Source organism: Antedon mediterranea, chromosome 3 (genome assembly GCF_964355755.1).
Source record: "Antedon mediterranea chromosome 3, ecAntMedi1.1, whole genome shotgun sequence".
Classification (NCBI taxonomy): domain Eukaryota; kingdom Metazoa; phylum Echinodermata; class Crinoidea; order Comatulida; family Antedonidae; genus Antedon; species Antedon mediterranea.
Genome location: NC_092672.1, coordinates 37,762,407 through 37,784,702, shown reverse-complemented (window position 1 = coordinate 37,784,702; position 22,296 = coordinate 37,762,407). Strand labels below are relative to the sequence as shown.

Genomic DNA, 22,296 nt, shown 5'->3' with positions numbered 1-22,296 from the left:
TTAGAGTTGATGGATCCAGTGGCAATTTGAGTATAAGCAAGAAAGGTTTAGAGTTGATGGATCCTGTGGCAATTGGAGTATAAGCAAGAAAGGTTTAGAGTTGATGGATCCTGTGGCAATTTGATGAGTATAAGCAAGAAAGGTTTAGAGTTGATAGATCCTGTGGATATTTGAGTATAAGCAAGAAAGGTTTAGAGTTGATGGATCCCGTGGCAATTTGATGAGTATAAGCAAGAAAGGTTTAGAGTTGATAGATCCCGTGGATATTTGAGTATAAGCAAGAAAGGCTTAGAGTTGATGGATCCCGTGGCAATTTGAGTATAAGCAAGAAAGGCTTAGAGTTGATGGATCCCATGGCAATTTGAGTATAAGCAAGAAAGGTTTAGAGTTGATGGATCCCGTGGCAATTTGAGTATAAGCAAGAAAGGTTTAGAGTTGATGGATCCCATGGCAATTTGAATATAAGCAAGAAAGGTTTAGAGTTGATGGATCCAGTGGCAATTTGAGTATAAGCAAGAAAGGCTTAGAGTTGATGGATCCAGTGGCAATTTGAGTATAAGCAAGAAAGGCTTAGAGTTGATGGATCCCGTGGCAATTTGAGTATAAGCAAGAAAGGTTTAGAGTTGATGGATCCCATGGCAATTTGAATATAAGCAAGAAAGGTTTAGAGTTGATAGATCCCGTGGATATTTGAGTATAAGCAAGAAAGGCTTAGAGTTGATGGATCCCGTGGCAATTTGAGTATAAGCAAGAAAGGTTTAGAGTTGATGGATCCCATGGCAATTTGAATATAAGCAAGAAAGGTTTAGAGTTGATGGATCCCGTGGCAATTTGAGTATAAGCAAGAAAGGTTTAGAGTTGATGGATCCAGTGGCAATTTGAGTATAAGCAAGAAAGGTTTAGAGTTGATGGATCCCGTGGCAATTTGAGTATAAGCAAGAAAGGTTTAGAGTTGATAGATCCCGTGGCAATTTGAGTATAAGCAAGAAGGTTTAGAGTTGATGGATCCCGTGGCAATTTGAGTATAAGCAAGAAAGGTTTAGAGTTGATGGATCCCATGGCAATTTGAATACAGTATAAGCAAGAAAGGTTTAGAGTTGATGGATCCCGTGGCAATTTGAGTATAAGCAAGAAAGGTTTAGAGTTGATGGATCCTGTGGCAATTTGAGTATAAGCAAGAAAGGTTTAGAGTTGATGGATCCAGTGGCAATTTGAGTTTAAGCAAGGTAATCTAAAAGGATGATCGGAGATCAAAGGGTTTATCTGTGGCTACCACATGATCAGTTCCATGCCCATTAACAGACAGATAATATATACAAAGTACAGTACTTGTATTCGTCGCAGCCAGACATAAGATCAAAGGACTGAGTTCCTACCTTGGCAAGCCGAGCTCAGTATTCTGTTGTTACATTGCCTTCGTATAAGTAACTTAACTTTTAACTTTTTTAATCTATTTTATGTGTGAAACTTGCTTACAAATTATATGTACATAAAACAATGCATAGAAGAAAATAGATAATATATTATCTTAAATGTTTTACATACCACTGGAGCCATCCGGAGGTGCAATCTTCATTGGGTACGGTGGGACATGAGTTGTGTCCGCATTACCGTCTTTACACGGACATGTGCACGGTATTCTTTGTTGATTACAAGCAAACTTAACAAAACGACATAAATTCTCCTGTGAAAAGCTCTCAAGTGTTTGCCAGAAGAATTGAATATGTGGATTGGTTTCTACAAGGCCAACCTGGTACATTGTATGCGCCTGCAACAAAACACATTTCAAGTTAAACTCTGTCTACACTATCAAACTATAGTTTGACAAATAAAGTGCCCAAATATAGTACCGATATCATCACGTTCATATTTGGGCACATCACATTTTTGTTGCTAAGAGTAAAAAGTCACTCAGAAAAGGTGAAGCCTGTTCTACAGGACACACAAGCACAATATGCTCTACACACAAAGTGATAAAGATAAGATTTGGACCCAGGCCACACAATGCTTAGCATCCAAAAACACCAAGCTACAACTCCACTTGTAATAATTTCTCACTCAACGCCCTTTTTTTTCATTTTAATAGTTTCATTGTATCTACAATATGACAAATACAGATGTTTTGATACCACATCATCTTGTAATCAAAGACTTGGGTAAGTACTGCTAATTGTTTTTGGTATTTTCAGTATAGACAAATTAACCATAACAAATATTCCAGTGATGTCTTCTTTAAAACTCTTTAAAGGCTCCACTGTATCTGTATGATTCAGCAGGCAAACACAACTAACTAATCTACCACAATATTCTTTTAGCAAAAAAGACAAATAGTTTTACAAAAAGTGTGATGTGCCCAAATATGGTAGTGACATGACCAATTATGGTAGTGATATGACATCATCATGTCCATATATAGGCTCATGACTCACCTTGAGGAAGTCCAAGTCCACTGTAGGTAGCCCACACATTCTAAGCTCAATATCACGTACTGTCATCAGGGAGAGTAACTGTATTGGGATGATAGATGCTAGGCCACATCGTACTGCTTGCATACGCTCACAGGATACTATCTCATCCATTCGGAGTTGTTTTACTGCTTTGATGAAATCAAGTCTGTTCTCCCAACTAAAATAAAAGAGCAATAAATTATAGATAAAACAATTACTTTTGCAATTCTTCTACACAAATAAAAATTTGCTAGCATGCTTTTGCTACAATTCTGCTCAATGGAGTCTGCTAAGTTTATGTATGGAACAATTAACAAAGGTTTTCCCACCTCATCCCCATATCTTCTTTAAAACTCTGGCATAACTGTAGCCAGATGTAATGATATTGTTGACAGACACAACCCTCTACCCAGTGAATCCTGGCTACCTGCCAACAATACTCTTTTAATGAAAAGAGACAACTACAGGAATACAGGTAATTTACGCACCTTAGATTGATATCACTACCTCCCTCTATCAGTTCCACTTCAACACCCATCAGTGTCGTGTGGGTGAACTTATGACAATACCTGCTTTGTTCATCCTCGTCACTCTCCATTTCCTGATTTTCTTCAAGTGAGAACTTTGTGAGTAATGACAGAAAATCTTTTTCATTTGCTGCCTATAATATTAGAAAAAGGAAAAATAATTGAAGAAATATAAATTATTACATATTTTAATAAAATTCACCATTCACACTTAAAACCTACCCTACCCTTAAAATACAAAAAAAATCTCCTATCTAAGTGAATACATTTTAGGGAAATACTTAAAATATTTATTGAGTTAAGTGAAACATCTCACTTAAGTGTAATTGGTGAATATAACCATAGAAAACTAAGTGTATTAGCATTATAATTAGTTAAGAATAATATTCATGGTTCCTAGAGGGCGCTATTATTCCAATAGAACATTGACTGTGTACTCATGGAGCTATAGAATTGTAATTCTATAGCTCCACTGTTGCTTTTGTTAAGATTATTCTTACCTTCTCTAAGTCTTGCAGGAATTTATTAGTAACAACATCAACTTCTTTAAAGTCTGATTCCATATCAATCTGTAGACCGATCAGTCCCTTCCAAAAACAGGCCATAAAATCAAGAGCTAGGGGTATATCAGCTCTTAGAGCAATTCCAAGAAACTGGCCTAGGAACTGTAATAGCTTCTCTTCTGGGTATGTCAACAGGCCTGGACGGAGCATATATTTTCCTACATTTTTACCAACTGATGAGCTAGGACATGGCATAAGTAGGCCTAGGGAGGGACTGAGTAATTCTTTGGTAACTTGATCAAGAAAATGACGAAATGATCCACCTGGAAAATAAACAATATAATAATAAGTAAAACAAGTTCAAGTTATCTTTATTGTGCTTTCACAAACAAAAAAACTAAATTGGTTGTTGGTTGTAGAAAACTTATGACTACCAATTAATTCAGCAATTAATAAAAAAATAAAACAGCTACCAATTAATAACTGCCTATACAATAATTTAAATTGTAATTAAGTATTAGACTTACTGTTGCCGTGGACCTCTTCTCCGGTGAGTCTGACATTGAATGCGTAGGTTGGGTCGCCACCACTTGCTATCTTGACGCACAATTTAGAAGATGGGACGGTTGAAAGTTGGCGGGCCGCTTGACAGAATTGAGTAGACAGGCACCCAGTGGTGTCAGCTGTATGAATCAAATGAATAGTAAACATTGATATTATAGGTAAAATACATGAGTTAAATAAACAATGAGAACAAATGGTAGTTTAATGTTGCTAACAAAATGAATGTGTCTTTAGTGTACCACCAACTGAATAAAGTGGTTTACAAAGAAATTTAGTAAATCTAAAACATACCTCCTAGGACTTCCAGTGGGTCTAATGTAATTTCTGGAGCAGCATGGTCAACACTACGTTGTGCTGTAGAGTCCAGTATCACATTGAATAATTTATCCTTGGTGTCGTAGAACAAAAGACCTCGTGACTGCTCAAGCACAGCAGCTGATGACAGGTTGAATGTCTTTGCTGGTCTGAGATCCACAAATGGCAAGAGCGAGCTTTCTATCTGGTTGTTGAGATTTTGCAAAAGTGCAAATCGAAGAATGAGAGCTTCAGTGGAAGTACCTGAAATTATTCAAATGGAATATCTAAATACAAGATTGATTCATGTTAGTCTTTAAAATACATAGTTTATCACTGTCTGAAGAAACCATACTACTGTATTGCATTTAAGCTTTATTTATTTACACTATCAAACTCTGCCCAAATAAGGTATTGATATTCCATTCAATTCAATGAAAACATTATTTCCTTTCTTTTTTCTTATAAAATAAAATTTTAACAATAATAGTCTTTGCATTATTAACATAGGAAGAAGAAGCTAGAAAAAAGTAATGACGTTATTGTGTCCATATATGGGCACATTATATCTATTTTTATCACATAAAGTTTGATAGTGTAGACAGAGCTTTACATACCTTGTAAGGGCTTGTAGTCTGAATAAGCCAACTCTGCCTCTGAAATATAAATTTCATGGGGGTGAAGTCTACTTGGTGTAACAGCCAGCTTTCGGCAGAGGGAGTTAACAAAAGAGACCAAAGCAAGGTCTTTCTCATTTTTCCAGTTCTTCATGGCTGACAGTGCTGAGCTGCTATCAGGGATAAACAGCCTATAATGGATGAATTAAATACAAAAACAATAAGATATTGTATGAAAGCTAACATGTGTATCTTGAACCTGAAATTCAGAAATTATGAGGGTAAAGTTTTACACTTGAATGCTTCAAAATGTTGACTTACTTTATTTGTTTCTGTATATAAATCAGAATCAAGAGATAAATAAATATCATGGGGGTGAAGTCTACTTGGTGTAACAGCCAGTTTTGTCTTTGAATTTAAATGTATATTATAAGAGTGTGTTTGTTCGTTATACAAATGTGTGCTATTGCATGGAGGTTTGAAACTTACATTTGAAGCACGTACTTACTTTTCATATTGTAAACTGTATCCACAAGCCATGATCCCTCTCCATACCGCCGTGACATCCTCTTTTATTTTATCTGATACAAACTGAAGAAAGCCTTCATTTGTCAAAACCTTTTCTTCGTGGACATCTTTGACTTTTAACTCACTTGTTTCTTTTGTTCCCTTTTCTACCTTCTTTACTTTCTTTTCTCCTGTTTTTGATTTTGGAGACGTAACTTCGGCTACAAACAATTTTTCTTTAGCAGATTTTGTACTTTTCTTTCCAACCCCTTTTCCCGGATCTTTTGAAGATTTTGGTAATGTCTTTTTTGGTTTTGATGGGTTTGGAATTCCGTAATGACGTAAAACATGTGAAACCTGTTCTGTGTAGGATTTCTTTGGTGCCTTGCTGGCAGAGAGGAAATCATGTAAGAGGTTGCCAGGCATTTGCTGAAGAATTTGTTCTTTGGTCAGGGTTAATATGGCATCAGGGGATCCTACAGATCGTCCTTGTTCTTTGGTCTTTGACGATTCAGACGCGGTCACCGTAGTGACAAAAATCTCTGATAAGGTTTCAACAGCTTGACAGTTTAAGCAGTTGTCAGACATTTGAAGCTTAGCTGTTAGGTATTCCAGTAGTATATTCATCTCAGTAGCACCTTGTGTGAGAAGAGTTGAATTCACTGGAGAAATAGACAAGATGTCTTCTCCAGAAACTAAACCTCCATCAATTTGAGACATTGCCTTGATATTTACAAGTGAAGCTTCCATGTGTTCAATATTAGCATTGCTTCGTACTTGTAATACAGCGTAACCTTTGATTCTAGGAGACAGAAGATTTTCCGCCTCATTAACATTATCTCCTGTTGCTCCTCCTCCCCCTGAAGTAGCATCTTGTTGTCCCTGTGAGATAGCTGCAAGCTGTTGTTCCTGCCACAGATCCATACCAGCTAACAACTCTGCTAAAACTGACTGAACATCCACTTGAGCAGTAGGGTCATCGCCTGACTGTTGTTCTAAAACTTTTGTTTTCTCATCAACGACAATTTCTTTCATCAAAAGTGGCTTTTGTGTTGGAATCCAAAGTTCATCATTAAAAAGTCCACCATTAACATTAGCAATTTCTGTGATAGAATTTCTAACTGTAAGTTCATCCAAACAAACTGGAATCCCAGAAATGATTAAAAGTCTTGAATGACAAGATGGACAGCTTATCTTTTGATGTGCTTCTAATAACGCTTCTTCCAAAGTACTATCTTCCGATTGGAACTCTTTAAGCAAACAACGAAGCAACAGAGAAGATGCGGTTGCACGCTGAAACCACAAATGTTCGTCTGACTTCTTCCGTCTTGCAGAGTCTACTTCTGCTTCACTGCTACGCCTCGGGATACTACCTTTTTTGGATTTTGTTTTCTTTCGTCGAGCAGAACTGTGACTCGACGGAAGTCCAAAGGGACTCATTAAAGACGTGCTTGGAGATACTGGTGTTGGTGAACCTACAGAACTTCCAAGTTCTGAAACTGCTAAAGAGATTTCCATTAAGGAAAAGAAATATGTTGAATGCCTACAAAAATCACCAGAACTCTCAATGATTTCTAAGTCATGCAGCTGAAACTTAAGTTGTTGAAGTCTAAGCATCAAACTTAGAGATGGCATCATTGGTTGACCTGCTTCCTTCTTTCGTGCTAATCTTAAAAGCTGCGCCATCATATGGAAAATATATTCTTTGATTGATGGTGGAGATGACGTCGTCCAGATATAATTTGCTAAAAGTTCTAATAAGTACAAAGGAACATTGCTTCCAAGAGGTAAATCTTGCCTGCTAATATTATCGCAATCATTATCTCCGATAGTGCTAGTTGGTAGAACTGTCTCAGGAAAAACCAATGTAAGGTCTGCACAACAAGTAATAAGAGTTTCGATGAACGCCATTGCCAGTGGAAAACTAGGTGGCAGACCATGCATTGTAACAACATACCCAGGAGATGGTGAAACTCCTATCTTGGCATAAACACAGTCACTTGGTATTATTCCTGAAGGATAAGGTTGAAGTTCGTATGTCGGTGGACCTGTTAACCCCCCTCCAGTGTTTGCCGATGCATTGGCAGGATAACATATTACTTCTCTTGGTGCCGTATGCCCAGATTTTTTTATCTTATGGCCTTGTCCATAGTAACAAATCTTGGCCCACGGAGCTTGGTACAAAGAAATTCTGTGATAAAAACAAACGCAATGTAAAACATAATGAAATTACTGTAAGTTCACTCGGAGTGTGGGGTCAAGGGTGTATTTGATTCAGTAATAGTTTTTGTTTTGAGCATCAAAAGGCAGGTCCTTAAGCGCTAACTGTATACAGTCAATAGCCACCATTTGTGAACTATTATCATGGTTACCAGCACCAGCATAGTAATACAACAACAAAAAATTGATCGAAACTTAATTTGTTTGACAATTGTTCAATGTTCAACTCACTCTTTCTTGGTCGTTTTACTATCTTGCCTACAACTAACAACAATGCAACAGGTCCCAGGAAACTTTACATCTGTGTTCATTTTGTTTTCATTGACAATAACTTCTTCACAAAGAAAATTCTTTGGTGCAATCTAAAAAGAAAGTAAAAAAGTAATTTAAATTTATGTTTCTTTTTTGTAAACGTTGTATGCGATACTATCTTTTGGACAAGTGAAGTAATTTTGGGATTATAAAGCTCTGTCTACACTATCAAACTAGTTTTACAAAAAGTGTGATGTCCACAAATATGGTAGTGATATGCTTAAATATGGTAGTGATATGACATCATCATTTCCATATATGAGCACATCACATTTTGTTGTCACATACAGTTTGACAGTGTAGAAAGAGCAAAAGACCCATCGTTGAAATGTGTGGATTCATCAAAAGAAGGATAAGAAGAAGAAGATGTTGGATAGATAGAAGTAAACATACCTGTAAGAAGCCACAGAACTCAGAAACCAGTTCCATCAAGTGACTTTCACCTCCTTGTTGTAGAGCAGTTGCAATTGCAACTTTTAGTTCATTCCTTAACACGTCTGCTTCTTCATAAAATATGTCAGAGAATCGTAGCAGACTACTTGATAAACTTTGCTTGGGTGACTTTGTTGTCAAAAGCGACGTCAACTGAAGAGTTCCATCAGACTGTGGTGGAGCTAGAAGCTGATTGGATAATAACTTAAGCTGGGCGTTGTCTTGAGTTTGATTGGCAGCTGCTTGTGATGATGTCAGGGGAAAACTGAGAGCTTCAACTACATGTGTATTATCAGCCTGTCGTAGCAAGTTGATTAAAGCACTGCGTAGATACATCTTGGCCAGACCTGATTCAAAGTTTACTAGTTCTCTGTAAAATTGTAATGTCTTATTATTGTGAGTGGACATATTATTGGAAATTGTATTTATTGGAAAAACATTACTAAAGCTCTGCCTACACTATCAAACTTTATGTGACAAAGAAATGATGTGCCATATATGGACTACATTATGATGTCATATCACTACCATGTTTGGGCATAGCACTACCATATTTGGGGCATATTTTTTGTCAAACTAGTTTGATAGTGTAGACTGAATGTATACTATGCACTGAGTCTATCTATTATCTATAATTAGACTGAGCTTAACACTGAATGTATACTAAAATACACTGAGTCTATCTATTATCTATAATTAGACTGAGCTTAACACTGAATGTATACTAAAATACACTGAGTCTATCTATTATCTATAATTAGACTGAGCTTAACACTGAATGTATACTAAAATACACTGAGTCTATCTATTATCTATAATTAGACTGAGCTTAACACTGAATGTATACTAAAATACACTGAGTCTATCTATTATCTATAATTAGACTGAGCTTAACACTGAATGTATACTAAAATACACTGAGTCTATCTATTATCTATAATTAGACTGAGCTTAACACTGAATGTATACTACAATACACTGAGTCTATCTATTATCTATAATTAGACTGAGCTTAACACTGAATGTATACTAAAATACACTGAGTCTATCTATTATCTATAATTAGACTGAGCTTAACACAGAATGTATACTAAAATGCACTGAGTCTATCTATTATCTATAATTAGACTGAGCTTAACACTGAATGTATACTAAAATACACTGAGTCTATCTATTATCTATAATTAGACTGAGCTTAACACTGAATGTATACTAAAATACACTGAGTCTATCTATTATCTATAATTAGACTGAGCTTAACACTGAATGTATACTAAAATACACTGAGTCTATCTATTATCTATAATTAGACTGAGCTTAACACTGAATGTATACTAAAATACACTGAGTCTATCTATTATCTATAATTAGACTGAGCTTAACACTGAATGTATACTAAAATACACTGAGTCTATCTATTATCTATAATTAGACTGAGCTTAACACTGAATGTATACTAAAATACACTGAGTCTATCTATTATCTATAATTAGACTGAGCTTAACACTGAATGTATACTAAAATACACTGAGTCTATCTATTATCTATAATTAGACTGAGCTTAACACTGAATGTATACTAAAATACACTGAGTCTATCTATTATCTATAATTAGACTGAGCTTAACACTGAATGTATACTAAAATACACTGAGTCTATCTATTATCTATAATTAGACTGAGCTTAACACTGAATGTATACTAAAATACACTGAGTCTATCTATTATCTATAATTAGACTGAGCTTAACACTGAATGTATACTAAAATACACTGAGTCTATCTATTATCTATAATTAGACTGAGCTTAACACTGAATGTATACTAAAATACACTGAGTCTATCTATTATCTATAATTAGACTGAGCTTAACACTGAATGTATACTAAAATACACTGAGTCTATCTATTATCTATAATTAGACTGAGCTTAACACTGAATGTATACTACAATACACTGAGTCTATCTATTATCTATAATTAGACTGAGCTTAACACTGAATGTATACTACAATACACTGAGTCTATCTATTATCTATAATTAGACTGAGCTTAACACAGAATGTATACTAAAATACACTGAGTCTATCTATTATCTATAATTAGACTGAGCTTAACACTGAATGTATACTAAAATACACTGAGTCTATCTATTATCTATAATTAGACTGAGCTTAACACAGAATGTATACTAAAATACACTGAGTCTATCTATTATCTATAATTAGACTGAGCTTAACACTGAATGTATACTAAAATACACTGAGTCTATCTATTATCTATAATTAGACTGAGCTTAACACTGAATGTATACTACAATACACTGAGTCTATCTATTATCTATAATTAGACTGAGCTTAACACAGAATGTATACTAAAATACACTGAGTCTATCTATTATCTATAATTCCACCAAAACAAACATTAGAGCATTTTAGTGAGGTTTTATATTAACATTTAATTTGTTTATTTCTCAAGTTCTACTAGGTATTCGAATCTAATTTTTTGTGTGCTGTTTATTAACATTAAAAGGATTCATACAAAGTCATTTTTTTGAAAATTAAAAACCTTTCATATCCATTTTAAGATGGAGGATGTGCTACTAAGGCAAATTGTACACTTTTATGATAACACACACCACCAGCATTCTAAAGAAATACACATGCATAAAGTCAAGGTATGGTATTTATCAGTACTATACTTACTTATGAATGACAATGTTGGATATGTCAAAGGTCATACATTCAGAGGAATCACTTCTTCTGTAACCAGCTCTTGGTCTTTGTAGTAGCTCAATTGGATACCAGAAACAAACAAGAACACCCTCACTTCTGAGGTACGTCTCAACTTGGACTAGTTCATTTTGCTGTGGGGATAATAATAATTATTATTATTATCAATTGAAATTTTAATGTTTTTGTATATATTATATGAATTTCATAACTGTTCTAATTAGGAACATTTTAACGATGCTGGTCAATAAGTAAATAATTTCAGTTAAAGACCCCTTCCCTGCAATTTTGGACGTTTTTTGGAAAATAATACATATATATCACTTTAAAAACATTAAACCATGTCATTCCTTGTCTTAAATGTACGTTTTATGGTAAATTATGATAAAAAGTGAGAAACAATGCACTACCTAAGTAGCTCGCGGCGATCGAACTCTCGTGGACGGTCTCAGGCCTAGCCTAGCTAGGCTTAGTTTTGTAGGCCTAGCTGGTAAACATCGGTAACGTACGAACATCGTACGCTAGCTATATACCTAGCCTGACGTTGTATAGTTGCTGCATTAATTGTCTTTCTATTTTTGCCAGACTCCGTTGATACAAATTGGGGAACACCCGGTATTTTCGCTGAAAAGTTAGGAGTCTTCCATTTGTTTTGGCTTCACGATCGATCGAAAAGTGGGCGAATTACAGGTGAAAAACAAAAATATCAATCCGCGCGCAATGCATTTTGGGATTTATAGCGGGCCGCTATAATTATTAAAATCGATTTATTTTTCACATTTTTAACCGTTTAAAGACGAAAAAAGTTATCGCAATAGGACCATATAGTATTATTTTTACATTAAATATAGTTTGTGATCTTAAATTAGATCTAAAAAACGTAGGGAATGGGGCTTTAAATAAGTTATTCAACTGGAATGATTTATTTCAGTTAAATACCATTAGTTACCGTATCAACATCAAGCACAGCTCCAGTTAGGCCAAACGTCTTCAGCATCCCTCTTACTGCAAACTTGGGAACCACTGTGCCTCCTGAAGACACCAAGTTCTCTGGTTGGCAGATGACAACAGATGTGCCTTTGCGAACCTTATCAATAGAGAACTTAGCTGCTTCTGCTTTGATGTCTTCCATGGTTGGCAGGTGGAGTTCTCTGGGCATGCCACCATTCTCTTCATACAGGAATTCAACTGTCTGGCGGGCTATATCAGTCATACCTGTGGAAATTGTTATCACTATTGTAAACTTAGTACTGTATATTATGCATAGAACGGGCTTGATGAATGAATGTGCTGCTTACACAACCTTTATTAGTCCAATATACAGTATATACAGTATAAGAAATTTGTTTTTTTTTGTACACCAGAGCCAAAAAGACATATCAAATACAAAAGGGGTAAAATTCAAGATAGTAAAAACATTGACATACATGCACTATACATAAAATTTAAAATCACATCATTCATTGTGCTATTTATTGACCTATTTTTAACCACCCACCCACCTTCCCTCCTCATCATCTATCACATCTCTCTATCAGGTCACAGAGATCATGATTTTTTATTTAGAAAGTACCCATCCATTGGACCACCCTGCCTCCCAACTATCACAAGATCCATCTTCTCTACGTCACACAATCAGGTCACATACTGTAGAGTTCACTAGATCACTAGTTCTTACCTAATTGTAAAGCTCCTTTAATTTGTTCTAATCCAGATCGTCGCTCAGCTTCATTTCTGAATCTTCTTCTTATAACTGGAAACACTTTACTCTCCCAAGCTTTCACAAGTAAAGCGTGGTGATCTTCGTGCAGGTTGTCATCACTATCATCATCCTCGCTATCATCCTCCTGATTGGCCATTAGCAGGCGGATGTCTGGTCCTGTGCTCGTAAAGTTGTCATAGCTCTTTCTAAGTTCATACAGATTTGCAGTGTCGGTGTCATATTCTATTTGAAATAACAATTTTAAATATTCCGTAAACTTTGATATCCATTAAAAAAAAAGCAAACTCATTTGGAGTTGAGTATGCAGTGTTTTTTATTCTGTAATACAATTTTAAAATTAGGTAATTTTCTAAATTGATTGCGTTATAATTTCACCTTCTAAAGCTCTGTCTATACTATAAAAAATAGTGTGATGTGCCCAAATATGGTAGTGATATGCTTAAATATGGTAGTGATATGACATCATCATGTCCATATATGGGCACATCACATTTTGTTGTCACATAAAGTTTCATAGAGCTTAATACATTATTTACAGGTGTATAGAATCTACATAACAATTGTTTACCTTGAGGTTGTGAAGGTGATTCCACTATTTTGCAAGGTTTGGCTGCTACAACAGCTAATGGTGTTGCTTTGGAATCTCCTATAGGCTCTGCAGTTAGATTGGTGGGTGTTGTTCCTTCATTATCACTTTCTTCTTCTGTGTGAAATGGTAGAACCCTAAAGTTTGCACTTATTTCTTCCATTGAGTCTGAACAGCCCTCCGCAGCTTTGTAGTGCTGTAAGCCTTCTGCATACGCAAATGCATGTGAACCAAAATTGGCTCGGATTCTCGTATTCTGCAATAAAAAGAATAATCCCATGACCGAGTATAATCCCACCCACTAACTTAAAATAAATTCCGATACAAACTTTGGGAACACAATAAACAATGTAAACAAAAATATCAATTAACAATTTGAAAGACTTCGCAAGTGCGTCTATGGTTTTAGAATAAGAGTTTTGAATAGTGAAAATGATCTTGATAGGTGTACTACGAACTATCTGTTAGGATCTTCAATATCTTCACCAAATGGGAGAAAATCCTATTTTATACATGGTGGTCTAATGGTTAGGATATCTGCATATCAAGCAGGCGATCTGAGTTCGAGTCTCGGTTGGGCCGACTTTTTCTCATTCTCACAGATTTCCTCATCTTAATCGTTTCAAATTAATTAATTAAATTTCAGTATATCACCGGGCGGTTTAGAATTAATGTTCATTGCCTGATGTGTTAGAATATTTATTCTGAAATAAAGTGATCAATCAATAAATACAATAGTTCATAATGATGGCTATAGAATACAAGGTATTGTACCTTTTTTTGAATGTGAACCACTGGATATAGACCGGCTGCAACATCTTCTAATGATGTAGCTAACCTCCGTCCATTGTATGTGAAGAAGACACGACCTTTCTCACTGCCTCGTACTGATGTTTTATCCTTCTCCCAACCTATACCAGCGACATCTCCGCCTTTAAGCGTTATGTCAAGACGTACACTACGCCATTGAAGTAAGCTTGAACCGTTGTAATGTACAGCTCTGCCATTGCTTTAAAAAACAGTTAGAAAATAGCTGTAATTCTGATCACAAATAGCTGTAATTCTGATCACAAATAGCTGTGATTCTGATCACAAATAGCTGTGATTCTGATCACAAATAGCTGTGATTCTGATCATAAATAGCTGTAATTCTGATCACAAATAGCTGTAATTCTGATCACAAATAGCTGTAATTCTGATCACAAATAGCTGTAATTCTGATCACAAATAGCTGTGATTCTGATCACAAATAGCTGTAATTCTGATCACAAATAGCTGTAATTCTGATCACAAATAGCTGTAATTCTGATCACAAATAGCTGTAATTCTGATCAAAAATAGCTGTAATTCTGATCACAAATAGCTGTAATTCTGATCACAAATAGCTGTAATTCTGATCATAAATAGCTGTAATTCTGATCACAAATAGCTGTAATTCTGATCACAAATAGCTGTAATTCTGATCACAAATAGCTGTGATTCGATCACAAATAGCTGTGATTCTTATCACAAATAGCTGTAATTCTGATCACAAATAGCTGTGATCCTGATCACAAATAGCTGTAATTCTGATCACAAATAGCTGTGATTCTGATCACAAATAGCTGTGATCCTGATCACAAATAGCTGTGATTCTGATCACAAATAGCTGTGATCCTGATCACAAATAGCTGTAATTCTGATAATAAAGCAACCTACTTGTGAAAGAGTACAGTTCCTACAGGGTTTGTCCAGGCCCCGCTACGCCTCCTGTCAGCTTCAGGAGCAAATCCAAATGAGATGCAAGGCCCAGGCTCCTCTCCACTGTCCCCAAACAAAGACAACTTTAACTCCCAGTAAAATGATGGGGCCTACAAAACAGGAGACACAAACAAAATATTGTATCTTGATGTACTGTATTATGTTATGTTGTGTTTTTAGCACATTCATTTTTATTAGCTTCATTTTAATCTCCACGTTTTGAACAACTTGTTGTATTTTGTATAATATGGAAAATAAATGATATAAATGAATAATGAATGAATATGTATTAATATAAGACAGAATTGAATTATTTGTACAGAATATTCAATAAACTTTTTTTTTAAACTTTTCCATAAATTAAAATAAATGAGAAAAATAATAATTATGATTAAATCAATTAGTAAAATAACATTTTTATGCAAATAAGTTTAGTATGCGATTCAATTTAAAAAAAAAATAAAACAAGAGCCAACATACCATGCTAGGAATTGGTTGGCTGGCATAAACAAATGTTCCTCGTGGGTAATTTGTACTGTAAAGTAGGTCTGACAAAAAGCTGAGTTCAGTGAAATCCTGAGACAACAGACAGCCACACACAGGAGGAAATGTCCTGGTGGGGTCAAAAGTCATCACCTTCATCTACACAAAGTAAATATATTATTATTATTAATTATTTTAAAGATATAATATACTGATTAGCCTCTTCAGTCAAAGACTGTTCTCCCAGAGGGCCAGTGTAAATACATGTGATGAGTTTGTGACAGTGGCTGTGTGTGAACTAGTACACCAGGGTAACCCCCTGCTCGTCTTGAAAGATGTACTAGGTTCTTCAAATGCACATGATCTAGATGTGTACACGGGACCTACGGTTTATAGTCTTTATCCGAGAATTAAATTAACATACTGTAAATATATCAGATGGTACTGGCCTAAGTTGATGTTTAAATTACAAATAGAATGACAACTTACAGGTCTTGTTGTAGATTTACTCGGTGGTGGCGGAGGTCTGGCGCAATCACGATACAACATTCTTAAGCGTTCACACTGTGATGCTAGCACGGGCAAACGGTCACCTGCTGGACACTGGCTGGACAGTGAGCGTAGAATCTCCAGAGGAGCAGATGATGGCTTAACAAATTCTGCTGCAAAAGCTGTGTTCTTCATATTTGTGGCTAATACAATAGAAGCCCTATATAGATTGAATGTTAATAGAAAAATTGAACAAGAAATGCTAAAAAATATTTTATTGGTAAATTTATCATTCCTTTTCACAAATCTTATTCATATCCCAGGTAAACAATTTGCAGGACATCCAGTTAATTCACAGAATATTTAGAATGTTACCTTGTCTTTATTTCTGCCAATACCCTGCAAGTTGCCATAGTGATACTGCTGCCATCCCCAACAGTGGGTAGTGGGATCTCAAGCGGTGATAGTGCCCCTTGACCTCCGGGCAACAAGAGGGCATGTAACGCAGATACCACCTTCTCAGTCATTGATAACTGGTCCAAAGACAACACCTACAAATTGAAAAAAATATTTTTAAAAATGTTAGAGAATACAAACTGTGATATGAGTAGTAGTTTATTATTATTGTAAATGTTCTCTACTGGAAATCAATGCTTTAGCACTGACAGTGTCATTCAGTATAAAGACAGAATAAATAAATAAATAATAGTTTCTAAAGCCTTGTCTACACTATCAAACTTTATGGGACAAAGAATGTGATGTGCCCATATATGGACATGATGATGTCATATCACTACCATGTTTGGGCATATCACTACCATATTTGGACACATCAAACTAGTTTGATAGTGTAGGCTTAAAAACAAGTCTAAACTTAAATTGTTTTAGGAAACTGACCTGAGCATGAGGTGTTTGTAAGCGTGATAAAGGCACTTCTAACGTGTCATTATATCTGGGTATACCATCTTTATCAGCTGTGTCAAAGTTCACAGTGGCAATACCTTGCTGCTCTGATATGCTTATAACCTGACCGGTAATACTGCTGGCACCGTCTCCAATTACCTAGATAATAATAATAATTTATATAGCGCACATATTCACTAAAAGTGCTCAAGGCACTAGCAACCACATACTGTAGCTGATTTAGAATCCGATTTCTTTTATTTATCCATAAATTTCATATGCCTCAGAAAAGAGGTGTGATTTTAATGTTTTTTTAAAAGAATTGCATGGCGATGCCTAATCCGTTCAGGAACAAAATTTCAAACGAAACGTATAAATAATTCCAATGGAACCAACCATATTATTTGACTCAAATAATATTAAGCCCCAACCATGGAGACAACAATCAAGATTGGAATTATAATAATTTTATTTTATGAAAGATTTCATAAGCATACCTCAACTTGCGATCCAACTTTAATGCTATCTTTAAACCCACCAAGAGCACAGAATGCTGCCACCACTTGACGACAGACAGACATTAGGCTTTCAATCATCTCACCTTGTGGGTGAGAGGTCAAGAGGTCAATGTGCGTTGATAATGCTGTTGTCAAGGTAGAAACCAAGCTCAGTGAATGTGACAAAACCTGTTCAAATAAATAAAAACATTTTTGAACAATATTCGCATGCTTTTTATTTGAATTCTAATTTATTCAAAATTATTCATACTCACCCTCTCTACAGCTGAAGCCCAGATTTGAGCAGCGGCAGATTCTGGTGCAGTTAAAAGACCATGTAAAAGGGCAATGACCTCTGCAGCCATGCTGTTGGCTACATGTCCACTGATGAATGGACGTACAGGGTCAGTCCTGCAACAAAACATAAGTGACAGGTTATCATCATTTGGCAATGGTATGGAATAATCAGTTTTGTGCGAGAAATGTGTTGACTTATTCCTTAAGCTCTGTCTACACTATCAAACTAGTTTGACAAATGTGATCCCCAAATATGTTTGTGATATGACATCACCATGTCCATACATGGGCACATCAGATTTGTTTGTTACATAAAGTTTGATAGTGCTTTAAAGTGTATTTTAACATTGGAGTTTACACTTTTGTTCATTGTAGAAAATATCCATATTCATATATCAAATAATTCACAAATATTCTTTTGTTATTTTCCCCCATGTTTCCCATTTATAAGAATCCATACCATGCCAGTTCTCAATAATTTTTATTATGATTGATGTAGAAATATTCATACCGTGCCAGTTCAGTATTTCTTTCTTTACAAACTGACTCTGAGTTGACTTTCTTTTTTTCGCGGCCAGCATCAGTGGCAGTGTTCTCAACAGGAGGGCATGAGCTTAGGACCAGACCACATTGAGCCCAACGTGCGGCACGTCTCATGGCTACTCTGGCTTCATCTGTTAACACTTCAGTTTTACCATTCTAATTTAAAAAAAGTGTTTTTAGATCATAAACAAATATAGTCTGTACTACATTGTACAGAATGAATTTATTTGTATATATTTTTAATCGTGTTCCCCATGTGTTCCCCAACACCAAAAATACTGTAGAAAGACACTTACTCGATTTAGTTCTTGATCCATTCGAACAACTCGTTCCATGTTTGGTCCACTTCCGAGGCGAAATGGACGTCCATCAGCACTAAAAGTTTTAAAATAATGTTAAAATACTGAATAAACAATTCCAAGATTGAATCTTTCTTTTTACTCTATTGCATAGTCAGTATAACCCTAGATAATGTATTCCCTCTTAAAGAATTTATATTTTTGTATTGGCACAACCAGCGTTATGATGCAAGCCCAACCAACCAATCAACACCTCCTCACGTTATACACATGTAGTTTGAGTAGGCGATTTGAACACAATGTAATGTATGGAAAGACTGTATATCATAGTCAGCCCTACAACCCTAATGTTTTAAAATGTTTTATTCTCTTAATCACCTTATTAAAGGTTGTATGACTTCATGAGATGTTTGATCAGCTCTCTTGTGCACAAATATTGAAAGCTGTCCCTCATACATGTCAGCGTTATCCTCATCACATGACAACACTTTGGAACTGCTGGAGGCAGAACCAGGTGTAGAAGCACAAGGTTCAACTATTGCAGTTGTCTGGCAGCCTGTAAAATGTAATATCAAATTAGCTTCATCTGACAATCAAATATTAGTCTTAAGCTCTGTCCACACTATCAAACTAATTTGACAAAAAGAATGTGATGTGCCCAAATATGGTAGCGATGTGCCCAAATATGGTAGTGATATGAAGCACAAGGTTCAACTATTGCAGTAGTCTGGAAGCCTGTCAAATTGAATATAAATTAAATCAAACTTCAGTCCTAAGCTCTGTCAAACATCTGATGTGTAGTGATATGACTCATTATGTCCATATATGGACACATCACATTTTTTATGTCACAGTAAGTGTGATAGTGTAGAGACAGAGTTTTAGACTGCTGACTAGATAATATTTGACATTTGAATGTCTTTCTTTAGTATCACATATAAATACTCACACATTTACCAATCAACAAGACTTACCTGGAACAATGTAGTCACCAAGTTTAGCTAATAGTAAACTCGCAATTTTAGCAGGTGGATCTGACAAGGCCTCATCCTGACCTCCAAATGAGGTCACATCCTGACCCCAAGGAGGTAACTCTACCTTCTCACAATCATCAGCATTCATCAGAGGTAATGCTACCCTGCATAGCTGTAAGATAATGAGCACCAGCTTGGGGGAAGGACGCTGGTCTAGTAGTAGTGAGAGAAGCTTTGAGACACAAGCTGGTTGGCTTAGAATTGAACGTCCCATTCGGCTCCTAAAGGAAATAAAACATGTAGCTTATCATATATATATATATATATTTTTGTATTTCCCCAACCAGCGTTATGATACAAGCCCACTCAACCAATCAACACCTTTTCACGTTATACACATGTAGTTAGAGTAGGCGATTTGAACACAATGTAATGTATGGAAGAAAGGTGTTTTGTAAGGTCCACATTGACTTTTCTTTTCCTACCATATAACTAACCTTGATAAATCGTTTTCTATTTTCTTTTCAAGGAGTTTTAATTTACGCTGTTTGTTGAGACTGTTATATGCTCTCCCATTTCTCACACTCAACAACAAAAGGTTGGACAGAAACATGGTTTAGCTCCTACCATATAACTCACCTTGATAAATCGTTTAGCAGTGAAAGCACTTCTTGAAGGGCCTCACTCCCTGCAGCCTCATTTCCCTTGTTATCAGTTGCCCTTGCTAAATGGTTTGTTAGCAGAGCAGACACATGCCGTGCTAGGCCTGTGTGGCCAAAGTCATGTGGTAAATCCTCAGTACTCTCCCAGGATACACAGCGATTAGCTAGCACCTAGAATGAACAATTTACATAATTTAGATTTTCATTCGCTAACTATATCTCAACTTGCATTGACTGGCACAAATATTTTGATAATTTATCTGTAAATACTTTCAGGCGTTGTGAGTGGGTAAAATAAGCTTTAGCCTGGATGGGCAACTTTAAAGATGGATTTTCCTGCTCACTTCCGTCCAGCAAATTATATCGATGCAAAAGACTATCGCTATGGAAGGTCAAAGGTGAACTAATATGTTGTTATACCTCTTACTACATTTTTAAAGGCAAATATATACTGTACATATAGTACCAATCCAATAAATGCTTACAATAAACTACCTGTAAATGTACCGTTTGCTTTTTAAAACCCTCCTGTCAATTTCATATGGTTTTACCACAAACAAATGAGTATTGTGTACCTGAAAGCCAGCCCATGCTAGAGTTGAAACATGTAGCCTATTCCCTTGCATAGCGGATCCACCAGTGTCAGCCGTGCCAAGGCTACACAGTTGATCAAGCAGTTGAACTAGACCACTATCTACTAAACACTGTTCCTCATTTCTTGTGTATGGTATTGTACATAACAGTGCTATACTATTGCCGCATGCCAGTGGCTGCATAGCTGCTAATTTCACCACTGATGTCATCGTTTCCAAGAAGGCCTGTCGGATGTCTTCCACCATACCCCCACAATACAGCTCTCTAATTCTATACATAAATACAAAATGGCATTATGAACAATGGTTTTACAAAAGACCCTTTTGGTAAAACAAAACATTTTGCTTGTAGTCCAATATTCTTCATTTTGTTTTTCTCGCTTCCTAAATCATGTGCAATTTGGCCATGAGCCACGAGATATGATATTTGTGATATGTGACATTGTTTTTTATAAAATAAAAGATTAATAATTAAAAAAAAAACTCTATAAAGTACAGTATGAAATGAGAGGTTAGCTAACTTACTTTGGTCCATGTTGCAGTACTAATGTTACTGCTACAATTAAGTGTGTACCCTCTCCAATTCTACAAGCTGCATTGAGAAGTTCTCGTATGTGTCCTAGAGCCTGCTTACGACTCTCAGCACGTTCTTGCCGTACCTTAGCAGCTGCTAAGAATGTCTGGCATGACACCTACATAAAAATAATATTCATGTCATTAGATATTTTTTAAATTTTGCACAGAGGTGCCTCACAAAGTGGATTTTAAGATATTAAGAAAGCTAATTAGTTATTTCTATATGTTTATTACACCTTTTTTCGGGCTAAAAATATATATATTTTTTTGGCTAAATTGTGATGTTTCCAATGATATATTTGTTTCAAATTTTTCATTGAAATACAAATTGTTTCAGCATGATGCTATTGTTTCGCAATATGTACTGTAACAAAATTAAAAATGTTTTAATTTATCAATTGTTTGTGTTTGCAGCACCAAGAAGTGTGATACTATGAAGCATGGATGCTATTAACATGGGTCGTAGAAAGCGTACGGTTTACTTGTGAAGCAAAACTGAAAGAATCTATAAACTTGATCTCATCAGTTATTTAAAAATAATAAAATAACTCACAGTGCATTCAGGATTGGTTCCAATAAATGTAAGAATGTCATCTAGAAATGTTAAGTATGCAGGTAAGCCTTCCTGGTCCTCTTTTAATACTGAATCTTGTAACAGTGAAACGGAACCTTCTCTTTCCAGTCGCCTTTGATTAAAATATGAAAACTTACTTTATTGAATTATTCACAAAGGCTCATGTAGCAATGTCAAACTTAAGTTTGGCATTGAGCAAGGCAGG

The 22,296-nt window shown here is 35.7% G+C and overlaps 1 protein-coding gene across 2 annotated transcripts in view; it reads right to left on the bottom strand.

Moving 5' to 3' along the window:
- LOC140045501 (probable E3 ubiquitin-protein ligase HECTD4) overlaps positions 1-22,296 on the bottom strand; it is a 36,471-nt gene that overhangs the window by 1,944 nt on the left and 12,231 nt on the right. For both annotated transcript variants that reach the window (XM_072090434.1, XM_072090435.1), the window contains exons 24-53: positions 22,071-22,203; positions 21,467-21,633; positions 20,924-21,212; positions 20,326-20,519; positions 19,687-19,967; positions 19,091-19,268; positions 18,710-18,788; positions 18,382-18,569; positions 17,849-17,984; positions 17,574-17,762; positions 17,071-17,235; positions 16,549-16,724; positions 16,174-16,393; positions 15,682-15,843; positions 15,160-15,311; positions 14,236-14,470; positions 13,444-13,717; positions 12,831-13,097; positions 12,102-12,367; positions 11,126-11,286; positions 8,385-8,793; positions 7,911-8,041; positions 5,461-7,650; positions 4,953-5,143; positions 4,333-4,599; positions 4,005-4,160; positions 3,475-3,800; positions 2,936-3,108; positions 2,430-2,625; positions 1,546-1,768 (exon numbers count right to left, since the gene is read on the bottom strand). In XM_072090434.1, coding sequence (XP_071946535.1) covers positions 1,546-1,768; positions 2,430-2,625; positions 2,936-3,108; positions 3,475-3,800; positions 4,005-4,160; positions 4,333-4,599; positions 4,953-5,143; positions 5,461-7,650; positions 7,911-8,041; positions 8,385-8,793; positions 11,126-11,286; positions 12,102-12,367; positions 12,831-13,097; positions 13,444-13,717; positions 14,236-14,470; positions 15,160-15,311; positions 15,682-15,843; positions 16,174-16,393; positions 16,549-16,724; positions 17,071-17,235; positions 17,574-17,762; positions 17,849-17,984; positions 18,382-18,569; positions 18,710-18,788; positions 19,091-19,268; positions 19,687-19,967; positions 20,326-20,519; positions 20,924-21,212; positions 21,467-21,633; positions 22,071-22,203 — 8,174 coding nt within the window. The remainder of the gene's footprint in view (positions 1-1,545; positions 1,769-2,429; positions 2,626-2,935; positions 3,109-3,474; positions 3,801-4,004; positions 4,161-4,332; positions 4,600-4,952; positions 5,144-5,460; positions 7,651-7,910; positions 8,042-8,384; positions 8,794-11,125; positions 11,287-12,101; positions 12,368-12,830; positions 13,098-13,443; positions 13,718-14,235; positions 14,471-15,159; positions 15,312-15,681; positions 15,844-16,173; positions 16,394-16,548; positions 16,725-17,070; positions 17,236-17,573; positions 17,763-17,848; positions 17,985-18,381; positions 18,570-18,709; positions 18,789-19,090; positions 19,269-19,686; positions 19,968-20,325; positions 20,520-20,923; positions 21,213-21,466; positions 21,634-22,070; positions 22,204-22,296) is intronic.